The sequence below is a fragment of the Bos mutus genome, chromosome 19 (assembly GCF_027580195.1).
Source record: "Bos mutus isolate GX-2022 chromosome 19, NWIPB_WYAK_1.1, whole genome shotgun sequence".
Classification (NCBI taxonomy): domain Eukaryota; kingdom Metazoa; phylum Chordata; class Mammalia; order Artiodactyla; family Bovidae; genus Bos; species Bos mutus.
In genome coordinates, this window is record NC_091635.1 from 33,986,087 (window position 1) to 34,008,091 (window position 22,005).

The 22,005-nt window shown below is 36.1% G+C and overlaps 1 protein-coding gene across 6 annotated transcripts in view; it reads left to right on the plus strand.

Annotated features, from left to right (window-relative positions):
- The window catches only part of TANC2 (tetratricopeptide repeat, ankyrin repeat and coiled-coil containing 2), a 359,086-nt gene that overhangs the window by 222,663 nt on the left and 114,418 nt on the right, over positions 1 to 22,005 (plus strand). For all 6 annotated transcript variants that reach the window (XM_070390029.1, XM_070390030.1, XM_070390031.1 and 3 more), the window contains 2 exons: positions 3,578 to 3,764; positions 14,162 to 14,425. In XM_070390029.1, the coding sequence (XP_070246130.1) occupies positions 3,578 to 3,764; positions 14,162 to 14,425 (451 nt within the window). The remainder of the gene's footprint in view (positions 1 to 3,577; positions 3,765 to 14,161; positions 14,426 to 22,005) is intronic.

Genomic DNA, 22,005 nt, shown 5'->3' on the forward strand with positions numbered 1-22,005 from the left:
TTTAGTTGTGAGGGATTGTTTGATCTCATGCAAGAAGGTAAGCTTCATGATGACAGGTATTGATTTCTTTTCATAACTAATTTACATTGTAACCATGTCTGTATCATGTGATCTGAATAGAAAATTAAAATGATATGTGTTGAGGGCTTTTAAAAAATTGATATAAATAAAACATCTATTTTACTTGTGAGTTTTTGATATTCATGTCAGGTTAAAATATGACTGCTATAATAATGACCCAGCAACATGACATTACAATCTGAGAATTTGCCAAGGACGCTGTTGTTTCTAAAACACTACATTTCTTCAGGTGCTAAAATTTATATTGGGTTGCTTTTGAGATGCCTTATTGTCACCGCATGTTGCAGTGATTTCTGAATTAAGCCCCAAGTCAATAGAGTGTGCCTTACTTGTGCATTTACTATGTGATTCATCATAAAATAAGTAAATGAGTAGTATCATTGATTTGATGTAGCTAAAGTGATGCCATAATAGAAAAGTCACTGAACCAGGAGGTAGAAAATCTGTGTTCCGGTTCCAGCTCTACCACCTACCATTTTGTAAATTTGGACATGTTGCTTAACCTCTCTCAGCTTTAGGTTTTTCAAAGTTAATAGTAACTAACATTAAATAAGTGTTTACTATGTATAATCATTGTACTAGTTGCTTTATTTACACTGTTTCATTTAAGCTTCCTTGCAACTCAGTGTGGTAGAGTCCTTTTAATATTTCAACTTTCAGATAAGAAAAAAAGAAACACTGCCAGAAAGTGATGGACTAGTATTCAAATCCAGGCAGTCTGCTTTTACAACTTATGTTCTCAACAGCTACACCATACCAGTCCAGAGTAATATGAAATAATGACAGGATTGTTGTGAAGATCAAGTTAAATCATGAATACGAAAGCACTTTGTAAGCTGTAAAATGTCATGCAAACAAAAGATATAAAACAGTATGTAATGTAATTTATATGTAAATGTATTCAGAAAGTATGAGTTGGAGGAACTTGCTTCATAGCTTTTATATTTAGTGTAGTTTTTACACTTCATACTTGGTTGATAAGGAGAAATAAGGTAGTAACATTTTTTTTAAAAAAACTTTAACTTTGAAACATTAAACAAATGTAAGATATTAATAATAAAACTACATGATAGCCTGCTTGAAATGTAATATACCATGACACTGTCTTGGAACCACCTAAGAAAGTGGCTGAATTGATCACCTATATTTCTAGTCTTAGGAAGATTATTAGTGACTTTCTTCTGTGCTAAAGAGCATACTAACAAATATATGCTTTGTTTAAGAAGACCCGTAGTGATGGTGTCCTCAGAACAGTATTAATAATGACAGAATCCAGCACACACAAGTTACCATATATCATTTTTTTGCAAAAGACAAGATATTCAAAGTGATATTCATTGACCAGTGTATTTTCTTTTCTCTGTAGTTTCTGGAGTATTAGGATGTAGGACCTTGAAGAGATCCAGATTGGGAGTTTGGGATCCAATGGGATCAATGGGAAAACCACCAAAAGGTTTTAGAAGTAGAGTGGCTTGATTAGGTGTCCATTTTAGCCTACAGTATGGCGAGTAAATAATGTCTTTCTGTGCCTAAAAGAGTATCTCATTAACTAGCCTCCTTAAGTAAATACTGGAGTGGGTTGCCATTTCCTTCTCCAGGGGATCTTCCCGACCCAGGGATCTAACCCAGGTCTCCTGCATTGCAGGCAGATGCTTTAACCTCTGAGCCACTAGGGAAGCCCTACGTAAGACTTGCCTTTAAATTCACAAGCCATGAAACAAATTTTCTGCTTTCTGAATGAGTTGATCTTTAAGCTTTGCTTTTACAGTTAAAGCTTTTAAAGCATATATTCTGTGATAAATGCTTTATTTTCCAGAAAATAACTTATAGTAAAAATAATATGTCATTTGAGCTTAACCTTCACTTTTGCTGTATTATGCATATAATAGTTTCCTTTCTCAGAGAACAGCCTGAGAATCTTGTCTGAAAATGGAAATGAGTTACCATAGAAGTAATAGATTCATACCAAAATGAAACTTTTTCAATATGGAATGACTATAGATATATCTAATGTAAAAAGATTGTAGTACAATTCTAATAAAGTAGCCACATGTTTCTTAAACTGAGAATGAGGCGGTTAAAAATTGCTCTGCCAGATTCTAACTAGGGAGGATTCTAATTTAGTAAGACTGGGGTGGGGTTCAGTATCTGTCAGTTTTGTAGTGAGACTTGTTTTTTACATTCCACAGGTAATTCTCCTGCAAGCCCTACTCATGCTCTAATAGGCTAACATCATTTTGTAGAAATAGAGGAAATTACAAAGAAATTGAAACTCCTCCCTCCAATGGTGAAAAATTATATAGAAGAGAAATGGCATAGATTTGAGGGCTTATTGTATTATTAAGAAGAATCAGTTTCTAATATTAGTTATATGATTAAAAAGATTTACTTGATTGCAGTGTTCTGAGAAAGTCATTTATGCTTGGTTGAGTTCCATGTATCTTTTATATCCTGGTTATAGCATTTAAATTAAAATCAAAACCTGAATTCAAAACAGATAATTGAATACAGGGAATTGCATCTGGCACTCATTTTGGGACGAGTCAAAGAGCCTTAATATTCTCGTAACCAGTGATCAACATATTTTCCAATCAAGTTATAAAATGTAACTCTTCAGTTTATCAAAGAGATTATGAGTAGACTCTATACGTAAAGAAATTGAAATGCTTTTTTTTTCAAATGTCAAATTTATCATTAGTCCTCCTTCAAGTAATTCTGCCATTGACCAGTTACTGTTTTGAAAAGGAAAAAATTTCTTAAGTGTTCGAAAAAACATATATACTTTCACTCATTATTTCATTAATTTATTTGGGTAGAAAGAGCTAAAGAAAATGAATTGTCATTAAACTAGGTAAACCAGAATATATTACCATCAGTCTCCCATCAAAAATGTAAAAAGGAGGTAACTTCAGGTATAAGAGTTACTCAGTGATCTGTCTGTAATCAGTTTTTACAGAGAAATTATTTTGTTTGTATTAAATTAATATTATTCTACTTCATTTGACAAACTTTTAAATAGGTATTTTCCCTACATTCATTTATTACCTCTGTGAAGCCACCTATGTATCAAAAAATGCCCATCTTATTACTTCTTGGCTGCAAAGATTTTTTTTCTACCCAAAGAAAATTATTAGCAAGACCAAGTTCTAAGCCTTCAGAAAATTTATGTTGATTGAAAGCAGCAAGAAAAATTTTTGATGAATAAAAAAATCATCTATTAATTCATAGCAATAATAAAGACTACTTGTCACTGTAAATTTCCTAGGCAGAAAAAACAGACCACAGTCTCTGCTCATGTTAAATTTATCAAGTTTCACCTTAATTATAGAACACAGAATGGTTATCCCGGAAAGCAAAAACAAACAGAACTTAATAGCTGTAAAAGCTGTGCGTGTAGATTTTTTTTCTTTTTGTTATCAAAGCATATGTTTTACCATAAGATACACTTTCACTTAACAGCTGATCAGCTTGTCTTATTTTTCATTCAATTCTTCAGACCTCAGCAATCACCCAGCGGATAAGTCCCTGTTCCACCTTGACTAGCAGCACTGCCTCTCCACCAGCCAGCAGCCCCTGCTCCACTCTCCCACCAGTCAGTACAAGTGCGACCGCCAAGGACGGCAGCTATGGGGCCGTCACGAGTCCAACCTCCACCCTTGAAAGCAGAGATAGTGGAATCATTGGTGAGTTGGTTTATATACTAATCATTTTGTGTCTTTTTTTCTTTTTGTAATAATTATACAAGCTTAAGGTTTTCAAAAATTCTGCTTTTGAGTTATTGAGATATATTTATATATATGTATAAAATATGTGTCCTTTTCTTTTTAATGTTGCTGTTGAGAGGCATAAAGCATTAAAAAAGAAGATAGAGGTGCCTCTCCCTGCTTAACCAGTCCTTTAAAGACATTATCTCACTGATCGTACAAAAGTCTGAGATTGTCTACTTTATGAAAATAAAATACCCTGAATAAGCAAAAAGTAAATAAATAAAGATACTATCTGGTGAAAGAAGGGGTGAATAGAAAAAGTTCTTCCTACTTCTTCTTGTAAATTCACTTACATCATCCATCTACCGACAGAAGTCGTTCAGAAAAAGTTCATTTCTCACTAAACTAGTAGAGTTTCTTGGTATTTCTCAGTCTGTCATATACTTACTGCCTGTTGTATGCTTGTTAAGGGGACTCAGTCACATGGAAATGAGGAAAGTTTGGGAAAAGAATCTGAAGAAAAGAAATGCAAAGGGGGGAAATAAGACTGAGCACAGAATCTTAGGGAACATTCTGATTGATCAGGGGGAGGTGAGAGGTGTGAGAATGAGCCAGTGGATACAGAAATGGAGTGATCAGACAAACAGGAGAAAAATCAAGGCAGTGTATATAATATAACCAGTGCCAAGGAAGGTAAAGGATTCAGGGAAGGAGTGAGGAAAGGCTGCTCAACAAATGACAGACACTGAAGAGGGCAGGAAAATGGAAATAAGACAATAAAATATTTTTTCCTCATTTGGCTTGCTTCTGCTGCTGCTGCTAAGTTGCTTCAGTCATGTCCGACTCTATGTGACCCCATAGACGGCAGCCCACCAGGCTCCCCCATCCCTGGGATTCTCCAGGCAAGAACACTGGAGTGGGTTGCCATTTCCTTCTCCAATGCATGAAAGTGAAAAGTAAAAGCGAAGTCACTCAGTTGTGTCCGACCCTTCACGACCCCATGGACTGCAGCCTACCAGGCTCCTCCGTCCATGAGATTTTCCAGACAAGAGTACTGGAGTGGGTTGCCATTGCCTTCTCCTTGGCTTGCTTCTAAAGGTTATCAAATCAAAATATTTGTTTAGATGTTATGGCAAATAATTTAATGCCATGTCAACTAAGCATATCTCTTTCACTTAAATGAATTATACAGCATGTGAATTTATTCGTTTTAAATAATGAGCCAATAAAAAGAATATTTTTACAGGATGCAAAATTAACATACATTTGCATTTCTATACTTTGACAATAGATAACCAAAAAAAAAAGTTAAGAAAACAGTTCCACTACAATAAGATCAAACAGAATAAAAGACTTAGGAGTAAATTTAACCGAGCAGGTAAAAGACTTGTACACTAGACATTATAAAACATTACTGAAGAAATTTTTAAAAGACTTAAATAATTGGAAATACGTCCTGTTCATGGATTGTTAAAAGATAGTATTTCCCAAAGCATAAAATTGTCTAAAATATCCTTATTGTGACATCACTATCTACTCAGGAACCAAGCTAGAAAGCCAAGGGGAATCCTTGCCTCCTTCCTTCCCCTGTATTTCTCATCCCTGTGTTTTCTTTTCATCTCTCCTAGCATTGCCTTCATAATCCTCATTACCTTAAACCTAGATTAATACAGATCTAACTGTTCTCTCTGCTTTTTCTTCTTGTCCTTTCTAAGTCTGTTTTTCCCACAGCCAACCAAAGCAAATTAACTGAGAAATGATTACTACTTTGATTCTGTTATCTGTAAGGTGCAGTAATCTACCTGGAAACCAAATCTGATCAGATCACTCCTGATCTGTCCACAGCCAATTTCTCCAGCCTTTAATCCCGCTACTAGAGTCTAACATTAAATTTTGTGGTAACCTGACACATTGCAGTTTTTCACCTCTCTACTTTTGCCCGTATTGATCATTCTGCCTGTAATCTCTTCTCCCCCTCTTAAATTTGATTAACTCCCACATACTTTTAAGAATCACCATAGGTGTTCAGTCACCACTGCCACCACCCCCTCTCTTCATTTCTCCACTCCACCTCCTCTCCAGTACCTATTACTATTCCATGTTCCCAGATACAGCAGATCTGTATCATTGCATTTAACACTAGTATTATAATCCCTTTGAGAGCCTGCTTTTCATCCTTAGACTATTTAGAAAGTGTGCCTTATTCATCCATATCTGTAGCGCCTAGTCCAATAACTGAAAATGTGGTAGCATGGTAGGTGCTCAGTAAATATTTATAAAAAGGAAAGCTTAAGAGTGAAAGGGTGGGAGATGAAGGATGACTGACCTGGTACTTTCAGTTACTTTTTTGACAGTGTTTAGAGTGACCATTCAGAGAAGGCAATGGCACCCCACTCCAGTACTCTTGCCTGGAAAATCCCATGGACGGAGGAGCCTGGTAGGCTGCAGTCCATGGGGTCACTGAGAGTCGGACACGACTGAGTGACTTCACTTTCATGCATTGGAGAAGGAAATGGCAACTCACTCCAGTGTTCTTGCCTCGAGAATCCCATGAACGGGAGAGCCTGATGGGCTGCTGTCTATGGGGTCGCACAGAGTTGGACACGACTGAAGCGACTTAGCAGCAGCAGAGTGACCATTGGGTGCAAGATGGAACATTATTATTAAATTTTTAATAAATAGTAGAGTTCTTCCATTGACTATTCTACTATGTTCTTTTTATGATTCATTTTGGCACAATGACTTCTATAATCTCTAGCCAAACCTCTTCCTGGGTTCTTCTGTTGGTATTATTAGTGTCTGTAACTGCATGTCATCAATATTGCCATACCAAAAAAGAGTACTTTAGAAATATATTTATTCAAGCAGTGGGCATGGTGCTGACAGATTGGACAAAATCCGTTTGCAAGTACATTCTAAGTGGAAGCTTAACATGTCAGTGGATGTTCAAAATAAATGTTCATAATGTTCTGAAATTAAAAATGAGATTCCTGCTTTGACATATAACAATGTTCCTCATTTTTTTCTGGTATATTTCCAAAATTATGTTCCTTGTAAAAGTAAGTACCTTTGTGGATAACAGAGCTAATTTGGAGAATAGTAAACTTCCATTATTTAATGTATATAAATACTGAAACAGATTTACTTGCAGAATCGTGAGACAAGAAAGAGAATAATGTCTTCTGCTTCTAAAATTACTTACATTGTAGAGTAGTTATCAAATTATATATGTGCAGCTTATCTTGAGAAACAACTTGTTTCTCTTTAGTTTTTTTTGCATTGCATTTGAGTTAGAAGAAAATTGCATGTGGCGTAAGTAATAATAATCAAAGATATTGTTATTACCGTGGAAATATCAAGGCTCGCCTATCTTAACTGTTTTAATATGTTTTGTTTAAGTATTTTCCCCACTGATAATAGAAATATCTACTTTTCCAAATTAAATATTGCTTACATTATTTCAAACAATAACATCTATTGTTTGTTAGTATACCATTTTTATTTTTTTCATATTTTATTTATTTATTTTTTAAATATACATTTATTTATTTTAATTGGAGGTTAATTACTTTACAATATTGTATTGGTTTTGCCATGCATCAACATGAATCCGCCACTGGTATACACGTGTTCCCCATCCCGAACCCCTCTCCCTCCTCCCTCCCCGTACCATCCCTCTGGGTTGCCTCAGTGCACCAGCCCCAAGCATCCAGTATCATGCATCTTGCCCCATCAGTAAAAAACACAAAAGCTATTAAAAGTTATCATTTGAATTATCCATTTTTATTCCTTTATATATCAGTCAGTTCAGTGTGAATTCCTTTTGATTACATTTTGTAACTATAGCGATCAGAATTTTAGTGATTCCTGCCTGTATCACTTTCATAGCTTGCCAAAATATGTAGAATTCTAGTTATAAAATCAGAATATTAGAAATGCAGGCTTCCTGAATTTTAAGTCTTATGAGTGTAAAAAGTTCCTTTCTTGGATTTTAAAGGATTGGCAATAGCTATGACTACTTATATTCTCTGTGATCTGAATTCACCCCATCCGTGATTTAATTTTTACCATAGAAAGCATTCTCTGTAACAGTCATAGCTTCTCTGTCTTCAGACTCACAGCTTTCTTAAATATGTGGTAAAATATCACTGACATGATTTTCAGGTATTTACAGTATAATTTCATATTTGTGACTATTTTATTGGTATTAATTTGATGGTATGATGCCTTTATATATGTGCCTAGGTAGATGCCACTAACTATGCATAATCTATCAGCTATACATAGCTTCAAGCAAAAATCCTGATAATCATAAACTCTGTGAGATACACATCATTTTTCTAGCCTATCCTTTTTCATGTGAAGTTTGAATAGTGGTCTGTTTTGGCATGGTGTTGTTTAGTAAAACAAATTTAAACATGGATCCATTTTGTTTTGGCCTTTTGTTTATTTGGGGATTCACAGTTCCTTCCAGAAAGGTATAATTCTTGAATTCCCCCTTTTAATCAAATCTCAGTGTTTTGTTTTGTCTTTAGGTCCTGATTTATTGCCAAATTTGGTCTTATATCTTTTAGCCTTGTGTCATTTAACACCTAGGAAAATGAAATGCCTGCAGCTTTACTTGTTCAGTGATTATTTTTCCCCTAGTATTTCACATTAGTAACTAAAAAGCAAAATCAGAAACTCCTCCTCATCAAAGACCCTTGTTCCTTTAGTAACATATATTCCATTAGGCAGGGCTTCCCAGGTAATACAGTGATAAAGAATCTGCCTGCAATGCCGGAGACCTGGGTTCGATCCCTAGATTGGGAAGATCCCCTGGAGAAGGGAATAGCTACTCACTCCAGTATTCTTGCCTGGAGAATTCTATGGATAGAGGAGCCTGGTCCACGTGGTCACAAAGAGTCACTGAACGACTGAATGACATGCACACACATTCCAGTAGGATGTAATGTGTTCTCTGGTCCAAATTGTCACATTTAAGAAGTCATTCTTCTGAGTCACAAACTGAGCATTAAATTTTTTTCATATTTTCTACAACCTGTTTTCAGAAATGTGCAATTGTATCTTCACTAAGCTCTTCCAGTTATTTTTTTTATTATTTTATTTTTAAACTTTACAACATTGTATTAGTTTTGCCAAATATCGAAATGAAACCGCCACAGGTATACCTGTGTTCCCCATCCTGAACCCTCCTCCCTCCTCCCTTCCCATACCCTTCCTCTGGGTCGTCCCAGTGCACCAGCCCCGAGCATCCAGTATCGTGCATCGAACCTGGACTGGCGACTCGTTTCATACATGATATTATACATGTTTCAATGGCATTCTCCCAAATCTCCCCACCCTCTCCCTCTCCCACAGAGTCCATAAGACTGATCTATACATCAGTGTCTCTTTTGCTGTCTCATATACAGGGTTATTGTTTTAATTAAACTTAAAAGCTCTTCCAGTTATTATGCTAGTGACTCTGTCATCCTTGGAGGTGGTTTAGTCGCTCATCGTGTCTGACTCTTTGCGACCCCATGGACTGTAGCCCATCAGGCTCCTCTCACCATGGGATTTTCCAGGCAGAATACTGGAGTGGGTTGCATTTCCTTCTCCAGGGGATCTTCCCACACCAGGGATCGAACCTGATTCTCCTGCGTTGCAGGCGGATTCTTCACCAACTGAGCCACCAGGGAAGGTTCACCTTCTAATTACTTAGCACTAATAAATTTTGGTAGTTATATTGCTTGAATATTTGTCAAAGATGTCTGTCTGGACACTGCCTATTTAAATGATCAAGAAGACCAGAGCATTTCCCTTGCATGATTGACCTAACTAACTAATGACAGCAATCATTGATTGAGTACAGAGTATGAGGCAGGTTGTTGTTGTTTAGGCAGGTACCATTATTTAATTCTTACAGTCATCTTATAAGAAAATAAAGAGTCGCCAGGATCAAATAATTGAAAAGATACATAAGACTCCACAGAAAAATTCTTACAAAAAGCTTTTAGTAAAGATATAGTCCAGCAGGCGAAAAGCATGCAAGTGAGCACAGAGAACCCAAGACCCTCCCAGGTGGAGCTCTCCAGGTTCCTTTTTAATCAAACAGGATGGATGCGCTCTGTCCCCAGAGTGTAAGTCACCAAGATTTGTATAAGGAATCTTGGTTTCAGGAGAGCTCCCCAAAAGTTGACAGTGAAGCTTTTTGTCCGTCTCTGGTCCCATGGCTAAGCCAGGCTGTCTAAGTCCTCCAGATGTAAGCTGGCAATAAACAACTAGACCTGGGTGCTACCTGGGGAATTTCAAACCTTAAACAGCAAATTATAAGTTGTTAGTTATCCCAGTTGACCTTATCTTGGCTAAGAGTCAGTTCCAGACTTCCAGTCATCCCTAGAGATAAGTATAGGACTGGCCCAGTCTAGCTGTGAATTAACTCTGTCTTACATAATAGTATAATGATGTTTCTTAGACTTAGAAAACTGGGGTTCAAAAATAATTGGTCCCAGATCACACAGATGTTGAGAGGCAAAGCTGAGATTCAAGTTTGTATAACTTCAAAACCCACACTGCATAGTTCTAAATCATTCTCTCTCAGAACAGATGACCTAACACCATTATCTAACATTAAAAACTTAGTCTTTATCAACAAAAGCAGAGTAGTGAATCAAGATAAAAATGATTACTATCAGATTTCAAAAAATGATTACTATTGCTATTACTGGAAACATGATTTCTGGGTCCTTTAGGACTGACACAGATGCCAGAATAAGGAATGTTAAGCTTTTTTGAAAAATTATTGCTGTCAGTTTTAAAATATTATTGACGACAAGCAAATGTGCCTGTATCCATGTATCAATCCATTTACAGAGGGTATATTTTATGGTATGTAAATTATACCTCAATAAAACTTTTTTAATATATGGAGTTAATTTTATTCACAATGAGGCTACTTATAAGCCTGTAATTCCTACTTCCTCACACTGTCTTACTGTCCTATATGGCTGTGTCAGCACTTCTTTATACTGAGATAGCAATTTTTTTTCTATATCAAGGAAAGAAAATGCAGAAAGTCTCAGAAAAATCTCTTTAGTTAGTTACAACTCAGTATTTTCCCACCATTCTTTGTTGCACCTGGAAATAACTAGATCTAAAGAATTAAAGTAGGGACAGAATAGGTCTATTGGAAAACAGATACGTATATTTTTCAGTGAGAGGCCATGTCTTCCTCTTCAGCTCCATTCATAGAAATTTTGCACATACGGGTTGTTAATTCATGTAGGCCAACATCTGATATATAGATTGTGTGGGCTTTAGACTTTTGAAATTTTTAGTTACCACATGAATCAAAAATATCGTTGCATTCTCTGATGCTTCATTCACTTTGGTAACTTTAAATTATATGATACAGTCTCACTATAGAGGAATAGTTGAGTAAAATAGAAGCATTTGTTAAATAATATATGGATATTAGCATGTTGTTATTAAAAATAGCATTTCATTTTGTTATGCTTCATTTTTTGTGTGTATGTGGCCTCTTCTGTCACAGAATTGTCCTTTTTCTGGGATTAATGATTTAGGACCTATCTTGTTCACCACTGTACTCTGACATAAACTAGTTGCTCAATAAAATTTTATTGACTAAATAATTGAATGAAATTAACTCAAAGTCACCATGCTCTGGGAAAAGCATCAGTGAAGCAGAAATGTACAAAAGTCCTCATTGGGAATGTTGACCCAGAGACTCTTAATTTCTGGTACTTTTGGTGAGTTGTCTGTTTTCACTCTGGTCCCCAGTGGTTCTGGCCCATTGAGCATCCAGTAAAACTAAGTTATTCATCCTCTCAACAGATACGTGTTGATCATAGTTTAAACTGTGTGCCAGAGCCTAGATACATTTCTCTTTGGTGAAAAAGGGCAGAGGATACTTCGGGTTCGAAAAACAAATGAAGTATGAAGTATCAGGTTGGTTTATGCAGATAGTACAATTAAAGTGCAAAATGACATCAATGCTCTTCTTAGTTGGGAAACTAGATGTCTTCTTGTTTTTACTTTAAATACCATGACCATAGATGGCCTTCCTTATTGTAAACGTCATCATTTAAATGATAAAATAGGGTCCATGGGCCACTGAATATTTCTGTCTTTGTACCATGAATTCAGTTTCTTAGATCTTTTCACCACCAATGAGGACTTTCATAATTTTTATTGATAGACCTCATGTTTTTGAAAAAATTTTCGACATCACACTGTGCATCATCAAATAGGTTATATCTCATTTTTATTTATCAAACATATATATGTGTGATGTGTTTATGTATCATGTTGTTGTTGTTATTGAATTGCTCAGTCATGTCCAACTCTTTGTGACCCTATGGATTATAGCCCTCCAGGCTCCACTGTCCATGGAATTCTCCAGGCAGAAATACTGGAGTGGGTAGCCGTTGTCTTCTCCAGGGGATCTCCCTGACACAGGAATCAAACCCTTGTCTCCTGCATCTCCTGTTGGCAGGCAGGTTCTTTACCACTGAGCCACCTGAGAAGTGGTATATTATGTGTATATATACATATGTGTGTGTGTGTGTATATGTGTGTATATATATATGCCAAAATTTCTGTTCAACATGTAGGTAACTGGTGTTATCACCCCTGATGTAACTGCAGCTAAGTTTATAGAAGCTTGACATTTTAGTTAGCTGGTCACCAGTAAACATATTATTTCTTAGAAATTAATTGAAATATTGAAAAATTGAAAAAACCAATTACTACCTTCTCAGACCTTTAAAAAGTGTAGTGTTTCAGTGTTTGGAACCTACTGAATGTGCTCATGGTTTATCTGAGGAAAAGGGCTATATTTCTGGAATATATACCAGGGTAAGACCACACAGATACAAGTGAACCTTAGCCAGCTCTTAATTTGGAACCTAAGGATAAAAACTTCTGCTAGGACACACCACCAAAAAAAAAAAAAAAAAACCCAGACATGAAAGGCAAAGGGTTAAATAACAGACACTTTCCATGTGGATCAGTCCTTTGAGAAACAGAAGTTTGCATTCTCCATCATTCAGGATACTGACCCTAGCAGCTGTGTGAACTCCAAGCTTCTAGCTAAGAATACAAAGTCAGATGAATCACAACATCTTTATCCCAAATGAAACTATACTTCAGTCAGATTTTTCTGAAAGAAAAATGTTGAAATGTATTTTAAATGAGACAGTTTCTATAAATTAGGATAAGAAACATGCATCTGTTTAAAAAGAACACCCACAGACACATAAACACATAATATAAATATACACTGTATACTATTACTGAACATATTCAGAGATTATAAAATATGCTGTAGAATCCATAAAATCTCATTGGGAAAGGTGTAACATTGTTTTTGGTGGCAGAAAGGTTGTAATCCATGGGGCTATTTATGACTGAAAGTCTGAATATATTAAACGAATTAATTAAGAATGGAGGAGAGGGTAGCTATTCAAGAAGTCTGTGTAGTGTTTCCTTATTTAGACAGATTCTTTCTCCTGTATTAGGGTCTACTTAAGGACTGTTTATATGTTCTAATTCTTTGTTACATGAAAATGGCCAGGAAATAATTTAAGTGAGGAAAAATATAGGATAAAAAGAGTATAAAGACCTTTTTGGTATCTTTGACACTGTCCAGCAATCCATGAAAAGTATATAAATTCCCTTTTGATGGAATTTGATAGGCCCTAGTTGTAAGTCCTGTAGCACTGATATATGAATTTCTTTTTGTTTGTTTGTTTTGTTTTTGTTTTTTAATTTTATTTTATTTAACTTTACAATATTGTATTGGTTTTGCCGTATATCAAAATGAATCTGCCACAGGTATACATGTGTTCCCCATCCTGAACCCTCTTCCCTCCTCCTTCCCCATACCATCCCTCTGGGTCATCCCAGTGCACCAGCCCCAAGCATCCAGAATTTCTTTAATTCATTCAAATAAGAGTTGTTAAAGTAAATATGGAATCTATGTGAAAGAAAGTTATATTTTGGTTTCAGTTATTTAATTTCATGATGGAGGTACTTTCCTGGTGGTCCAGTGGCTAAGACTCTGAGCTCCCAATGCAGGGGACCTTGCTTTGATCCCCGGTCAGGGAATCTAAAGCCCACATGCCTCAATTAAGAGTTGCATGCCACTACTAGAGATACCACCTGCAGCAACTAATGATCTTGCGTGCTGAAACTTAAGACCCAGTGCAGCCAAATAAGTTTTAATTAAAAATAAATAAATTTCATGATGGAGATGAAATGATCATCGTATCTTTTTAAAAATAATGTTACTAATATTTTTATTATCTAATCGTGCATTTGGGTAATTATAAACAGATTAATCTCTCAGTTTTCATTTTACTCTTTTTCAGCTACCTTGACAAGCTATTCTGAAAACATGGAACGCACAAAATATGTTGGGGAAAGCAGTAAAGACTTAGGATCTGGAGGAAACCTAAAGCCTTGGCAGTCTCAAAAATCCAGCATGGATTCCTGTTTGTATCGAGTAGATGAAAACATGACGGCATCCACCTACAGTCTGAATAAGATACCAGAGAGGAATTTGGAAACCGTTTTATCACAATCAGTACAGTCTATTCCTCTTTATCTTATGCCACGGCCAAACTCAGTAGCAGGTAAGTTTTATTTTTTTAAATCACCATTTTACTGGCATATGTACTGAAATGAAGATTAATTCTGCTCTTACAATATTTAAATTTTCCGTTTATTTTCTTCAACTAAGCTATTATTTTGTGTTTGGGTAATATACTTGTGTATATCTTTTTGAACCTGGGGAAAGGTTCATGTTCCTTAAGTGACATTTTAATTCTGCTTCCAAAATACAGTTGTAAAATAAAAACATGCATAAAATCAAAAAGGAGCTTCCCGGGTGGTGCTAGTGATAAAGAACCCGCTTGCCAGTGCAGGAGACATCAGAGACTCAGATTCAATCCCTGGGTCTGGAAGATCCCCTGGAGAAGGGCATGGCAACCCACTCCAGTATCCTTGTCTGGAGAATCCCATGGACAGAGGAGCCCAGAGGGCTTCTCTCCAGAGGGTTGCAGAGTTGGACATAACTGAAGTGATTTAGCACCCAAAATCTAAAAGAGAACCCATAAAGTATATTGTCAGTCTCTTCAAAGTCTTTTCTCACATCAGAAGTCTTTTGAAGGATTTAAATCTGAGATTTTAGGTTTTAAAAACTTTGGTTTTAAAAATATAATGTGGGAATTCCATGGGGTCCAGTGGTTAGAATTTCACACTTTCACTGCCGAAGGCTCAAGTGTGATTCCTGGTCGGGGAACTAAGATTCCACAAGCTGTGCAGTGCAGCAAAAAAAAATAAAAAACGTTATTAAATTGAAGCATATTTCAGTAGAATTTACATTATCAGAAATCATCACCTATAGTTTGAGAGTGTGGCAGGCAGGCAGCAAGAATTAACTTCCCCATTCAAATAGCTAGGTATTTTCGCAATACTCTGGCTATATTATCAAAGTAGCATCACCAGGTGCCTACATTGCCTGAGAATAACTCAGACACCACTAGCAGTCTCAGTCATAAGGGGGTGATACAGAAAATAAGTGGCTGGAATATGAAGCTGTTTTTCTTTAGCAGCTGTTCAGAACTACGTCAGGGGATCATTTTAACCCCACTAAGTTGCTGTCTAATCATTGAGACCAAGACTTTTGCAGAACAGTCAGGCACTCTGACATTATCAAAATGAACCATCATATCCGGACCTGGTCCAGACTACAAAGTCAAAGTTAAATTTGTCTCTCTTACTTACCTGATGAGTGCCTAGATAGGTTTATCTCACTGACACAAGAAAATAAAATACTTACTGTAGACAAGAGCTCCTAGTTTCCAGATGAAATTGTTTGTTATGCAGATGATAATGCGATGCTTCTTGACTTCCCCATCTCCCTTCTGAACCTTTTCTAAGCCACTACTCTGTTCCATCCTCTGGGAGACCATCAGCATCTGTCATCAGATGTGATTATGAGGAGAATGGCTCATCCAGAACATCAGTGACTGTGGAAGATGTTAATGCTCATTTCTCAAAGAGTATTCACTTCTATATAATGACAAAATTTTCTCTCCTAGGTTATTTTAAATACGGTGATCCCCAACTGTGATGTCATTTTAGAATCCTAGAATGCTATATAACTTATGAGAAATTGCTAGGTAAATTCAGTCTATCTGAAAGAGAAGCATTTAGATCCTTACATAACAATGGAAGCTAAAGCTACCAGCCTTCATGGTGCATCCCAGTTTACTTCTTAACTAAGCCGCAGTGACTCCTAGAGAACTCTGGCTCTGTTGAGAAGGGCCCTGAGCACTTCTTAGGAAACAGAAGTGTAAGCTTCTTGTGTTCTCTTTTGAGTTTACTGAAGAGACTATGAATTATTTCCCTTCTTGAGCATGAATGTCTGTTGAGATTCATTATTTTGCCCAAGACAAACACTAACATTTGTTGTTTAGTCGCTAAGTCGTGTCTGAGTCTTTTGTGACCCCGTGGACTGTAGCCTACCAGGCTCCTCTGTCCATGGGATTTCTAGGAAAGCAATACTGGAGTGGGTTGCTATTCCCTTTTCCAGGGGATCTTCCTGACCCAGGGATCAAACCCATGTCTCCTGCAAAGGCAGGCAGATTCCATACCACTGAGCCACCAGGGAAACCCAATACTAACTTCAGGTTTTACATAAGTTGCCCACATGTCCATCAACAGACTGGATGAATGGTGTACAACGAAGAAAAATAATGTACTACCACTGCAGACAACATCATGGAGAGTGCATACTGAATGAAGTATATATATTTATATAAAGTTCAGAAAAACAGCCAAAGCTATGGCACTTCTATGGTGAAAAACTAAAGTAGTGGTTACCTTTGGTGGGAATATCAATTAAGGAAGCCTTCTCTATATTGATCTGAATGGTGGTTGCCTTGGTGTATACACAGATAAAAATTTATTGAGCTAAACATATAAGATTTATGTACTTTATGTATGTAAACTATACCTCAACCTAAAAATAAATAAAGTATATGTTTAGATTCTTGTCTTTCTAAAAGGGTTTTCCCTTGTCTTTGGTTTAGAAATAGCAGTCCTAGGTGACATAACTAGATCTTTGAAAACATACCTATTTTTTAGTGCTGATTAAAAATATTCAGATAATTTCAACAACTGGTTGATTTACTTAAAGCTATCAGAAGTTTGTTTCTTTTTATTGCAAATAGTCGGAGAAGGCAATGGCACCCTACTCCAGTACTCTTGCCTGGAAAATCCCATGGATGGAGGAGCCTGGTGGGCTGCAGTCCATGGGGTCGCTAAGAGTTGGATACGACTGAGCGACTTCACTTTCACTTTTCACTTTCATGCATTGGAGAAGGAAATGGGAACCCACTCCAGTGTTCTTGCCTGGAGAATCCCAGGGACGGGGGAGCTTAGTGGGCTGCCGTCTATGGGGTTGCACAGAGTGCAACTGAAGTGACTTAGCAGTAGCAGTAGCATTGCAAATAGTATTCCATTGTATACCTATAGCTCCTTTTATCTGTCCATCCGCAGTTGATGGACATTGAGGGTTTGTTTTTTTTTTTTTTTTTAGGTATTCTGAATACTGCTGCTATGAACATTCTAGTGCAAGTCTTTGAGTAGATACATGTTTTCACTTCTCTTGAATAGACATCTAGGATTGGAATTGCTAGATCATAGGGTAAATTTATGTTTAACTTGTAAAGAAACTGCCAAAGTGTTTTCCAAAGTGTCTGCGCCGCCCACAGTGTCTGAGGGTTCCTGTTTCTGTGCCTCCTCTCTGCCGTTTGGTATTGTCTTACCTCTTATCATGGTTATTCTAGCAGATGTGAAATACTGTCTTGTTGTGGTTTTAATTTGCATTTTCCTAGTGACTAATGATGGTGAGCTTAATTTTGTGTGCTTTTTAGCTATTCATATATCTTCTTTGGTAAAATATCTCTTTTTTTAATGGGTCCTCTGTCTCCCTGTTATTGAGTTGTAAGAATTTGTTGTATATTCTGTATACAGATCTTTATCAAGAGATATGTTTGCAACATATTTTCACTCCGTTGCTTATCGTTTTGTTTTCTTACTGGTATATTTTGAAACATAAAACTTTTTAAATTCTTTATTCCTTTTTTGAAGTATAGTTGATTTACAGTGTTTCTGGTGTACAGCAAAAGTATTTCAGTTATACATATATATTTGTATACATTATTTTTCAGATTCTTTTCCATCATAGGTTATTACAAGATACTTAATATAGTCCCCTGTGCTATACAGTGGGTCCTTATTGGTTATCTGTTTTTTATATAATAGTGCCTATCTGTTTATCCCAAGTTTCAAATTTTTCCCTCCCCCCTTTTCCCTTTGGTAACCATAAGTTCGTTTCTATATCTGTAAGCCTGTTTCTGTTTTGCAAATAAGTTCATTTGTATCACTTTTTAGATTCCACATGTAAGTGGTAGCATATGGTACTTGTCTTTCTCTGACTTCACTTAGTGTGATCATCTCTAGGTCCTTTCGTGTTACTGCAGTGGCATTATTTCATTCTTTTCTATAGCTGAGTAATAGTCCATTGTGTGTGTATACCACATCTTTTTTACCCTTTTATCTGAAACACAAAAATTTTGATGACATCAGTTTATCTGATTTTTCTTTTTTGGTGCCTTTTTTTAAATCACTTTAATAGATAGGAAACTTTATATCAGATATCATAACAGTGATTTTTCTTAGTTATTGGGGTTTATTTTAATTTGGATATTGAAAATTATTTACTTACATACTTAAATGTTGTCTCCTATCTTCATTTCTGTCTCCCCTTCCCCATGTTAAAACATAAATGAAAGGGATAATATTAGTCTAAATTGTTATTCCTATAAACCTTAATTATTATGTTTTCATCTATCACAATGGTCATCTCATAACACTGGCTTTTCTGGCTAGCAGAGATTTTCCGGTTCTTAAGCTAATCATGCTTCTTCAATAGCTCTGTCCTGGGATTAGGATTAGAATAGGGTTTATACTGTCAGAGTAACATTTACTGTGTTGAACAAGATACTTCATTAGAGAATTATTTCTTGTCAGTATTGAATGTAATTCAAACTGACCACTAGTAACCTACAAGGCAAATCATAGGTCAGAAGTAGTTTGTATTGGGTTGTTTTCTCTATCTGGAAACCATGGTTTCACGTCCTCACACAGGGAGGAAGGTAAACCACATTTCTCAGGATTTCTCAGTTATTTTCAAATCTTAATAGGTTATACATTGAAAGTGTTTCCAGAATGTAGAAAGACAAAATTACTTTCACCTGCTAACTATTGGATGTGTGTAAATATTTGATAAGATCAGAGTTTCCAGTAGTTTATGTGATTAGATTTCTAAATCTGTTTTTGAAGTAAATTTTCTTAGCTCAGGAGGGTCCTCTCTTCTCATTTTAGCTCTAGATATACATGTTTTGGACTTCCCTGGTGGCCCAGTGCGTAAACAATCTCCCTGCAAAGCAGGAGATGCAGGTTCGATCCCTGGGTCGGAGATACCCTGGAGGAGGAAATGACAACCCACTCTAGTATTCTTGCCTGAAAAATCCCATGGAGAGAGGAGCCTGGCAGGCTACAGTCCATAAGGGTCACAAAGAGTCAGACATGACTGAGCAGCTAAGCACACAAAGCGAACACATGTTTTCCTTTACTTTCTAACATGTACATAGACGTGGTTCCCCAAAGTGGGGGAAGATCAGATGCTCAAATCTCCTAGGTGAACAGGAATAATTGAGGATTTCAAATACGAGATGACCTTGAAATAGGGGGAAATGTTAGTATATTATACTTACTAAATTGTTCTAAGCATATGAATGAGATGGGGGTGATGAATGCCAATAATAAAATACTTTTTTTCAAACCCAGCTTTTAAATTTCCCTTCTTCTTTAAACTTTATCTCAGTGTGACTGATGTAATTATTTATTTTAGAGATTTAATGATGAATAATGATATGAAAATACCATTTGCATCACTTAAAAAAAACCTAGGGGATTAATTGTTTGATCGGTCCTTGCTGTGTTATAGACTTCTCGCTTCGGGAAGCAAAACATCCTCTTTAGCGTGAGCTTTATGGCATCTCTGTAAGACCACATCTGTCAGGACCAGGAAATTGTCAAAGAATTTATTTGAGGCTAATGCAGGATTGAACTCTAAAGAATAAAACTGTTATTCGTAAGATTCTTGAATTTGAAAGGAATTGGAAAGGATTTGAGGCTTTTATAACACTTTTATTTGCAGGGAATAGAGTCAGCATGTATAAAATGCTGTGGTGGACTTTCCTAGAGTCGGACGGTTATGACTCTGCACTTTAATGCAGGGGACACAGGTGTAATCCCTGGGAGGGAAACTTAAGATCCCATATTTTTTTAAGTAAAAAATACTTTAAAAACACATGTATGCCTGTGGCGGATTCATTTTGATATTTAGCAAAACTAATACAATTATGTAAAGTTTAAAAATAAAATAAAATTAAAAAAAAAAAAAAAAAAAAATAGCCACTTACAGTTTTAAACAGAAAAAGATAGATAAACCACTTTAAGAATGTCCTTGATGACACAATAAAAAATTTTTTAATGTTTATGGTGATTTTTTTAAAAAAATTTTTTTGGAGATTTTCAACTCACTACAACATAAATTGAAGAAATATAGGTAATAAAAATTTTTGAGTAATCATGTCCTTTTTATTAATTACTAAAGTAGGTCTGATTAAATAAATATATTGCTCAATTAGATTTAGCTATATACTTTTAGAAACATAAAGATTCTTAAACAAGTGAAGTCTGAAGTTAATGTACCAATTAAAAGTTTCATATGCCACGTATGAAGATAGTACTATTGATAGTACTATTTAGTGAAAACAAAAACTCTTAACTTAAATAATGAAGTGATAAAAGGTGAGTTTTGACAGTCTAGCATTAAGGCTTGGGTTTTTCCTGGAGCAACTCGGTTTTCTGAATATAAATTTAGATATTTATGCAACTTTAAATTAAAATTCTAAAATAGGAAAAAATAAAAACTGTCTTTTATTGTTTTCAAAATGTAAATCGCTATTAACATTTATTTTTAAACCTGTTGTGTTGGAAGGAGGTAGAGAACTCTTGTGGATTTGTGGTTGCATGGCAGAAATTATCAGAGTAGGCTGTCTGTGATCATCCTTGATGTTTTAAAATGAGATTGGCAATGAATTGGAGGGATATGGGAAGCAGGAGATGTTCACTTACAACAGCTGTCCTCAGTGCTTTGTGTGAAAATAAAAGAGTATCATGGAAACATCCAACAACAGAAGTCAGTTAAAATATAAACTCTCACCATCAACTTCTTAATGTTTGGAGCTGCACATTTTCCTAAGGAAAGGATCTTAAAAATCAGGTAAATGCCAAATGGGAATCTGGGGAATTTAAATGAATCCAGTCAGAAACTGGTGGCTCAGATGGTAGAGAATCCGCCTGCAACACAGGAGACCAGGGTTCAATCCCTGGGTTGGGAAGACCCCCTAGAGAAAAGAATGGTTACCCATTCCAGTATTCATGCCTGGAGAATTCCGTGGAGAGAGGAGTCTGGCAGGCTGCAGTTCATGGGGTCGCAGAGTCGGACACAACTGAGTGACTAACACTTTCATTTTCAATCAGAAACTGTAATAAAGATTTTTACCCAAAAAAAAAAGAAAAAAAAAAACAGAAACAGGCTTTTCCACAGTCAGAATGTTGGCTTTATGAATCAGTGGTGTTGGGACAGCAGAGTGGCCTCTTGCCAGGCTGTAGCAAACATAAAGTATCATTCCAGGCTCCTGCTCGGGTCAGCCAGAACAGCAGTTATGCTACTAAAATGCGTTTGTGTAAGTGGCAACTGATATAAGAAGAAACGATTTAAACTGATTCCAAACTCTATAACAGAGAGTTGCCTCTGGAATGTCTTGTACCAAATGTTGTCTGCTGGATTTTTTTCCTGCCCACTTGTGTATTAAATTCAAGAAGTTTGTCAGTTAATTGTTCTGTCAGTGAGTCAGCTGTTCCAATCTGATGAAATCCCAGGAAAATATATGCTCCCTTTTCCACTTCCCTCTTCCTTCTCTGAAAATAAGGCCTTCCTTTTAGTGACATAGATTTTTATGGGCTTACTTTTTAAAAGCATTTTCTCTTTACATAAAATTTTTTATTG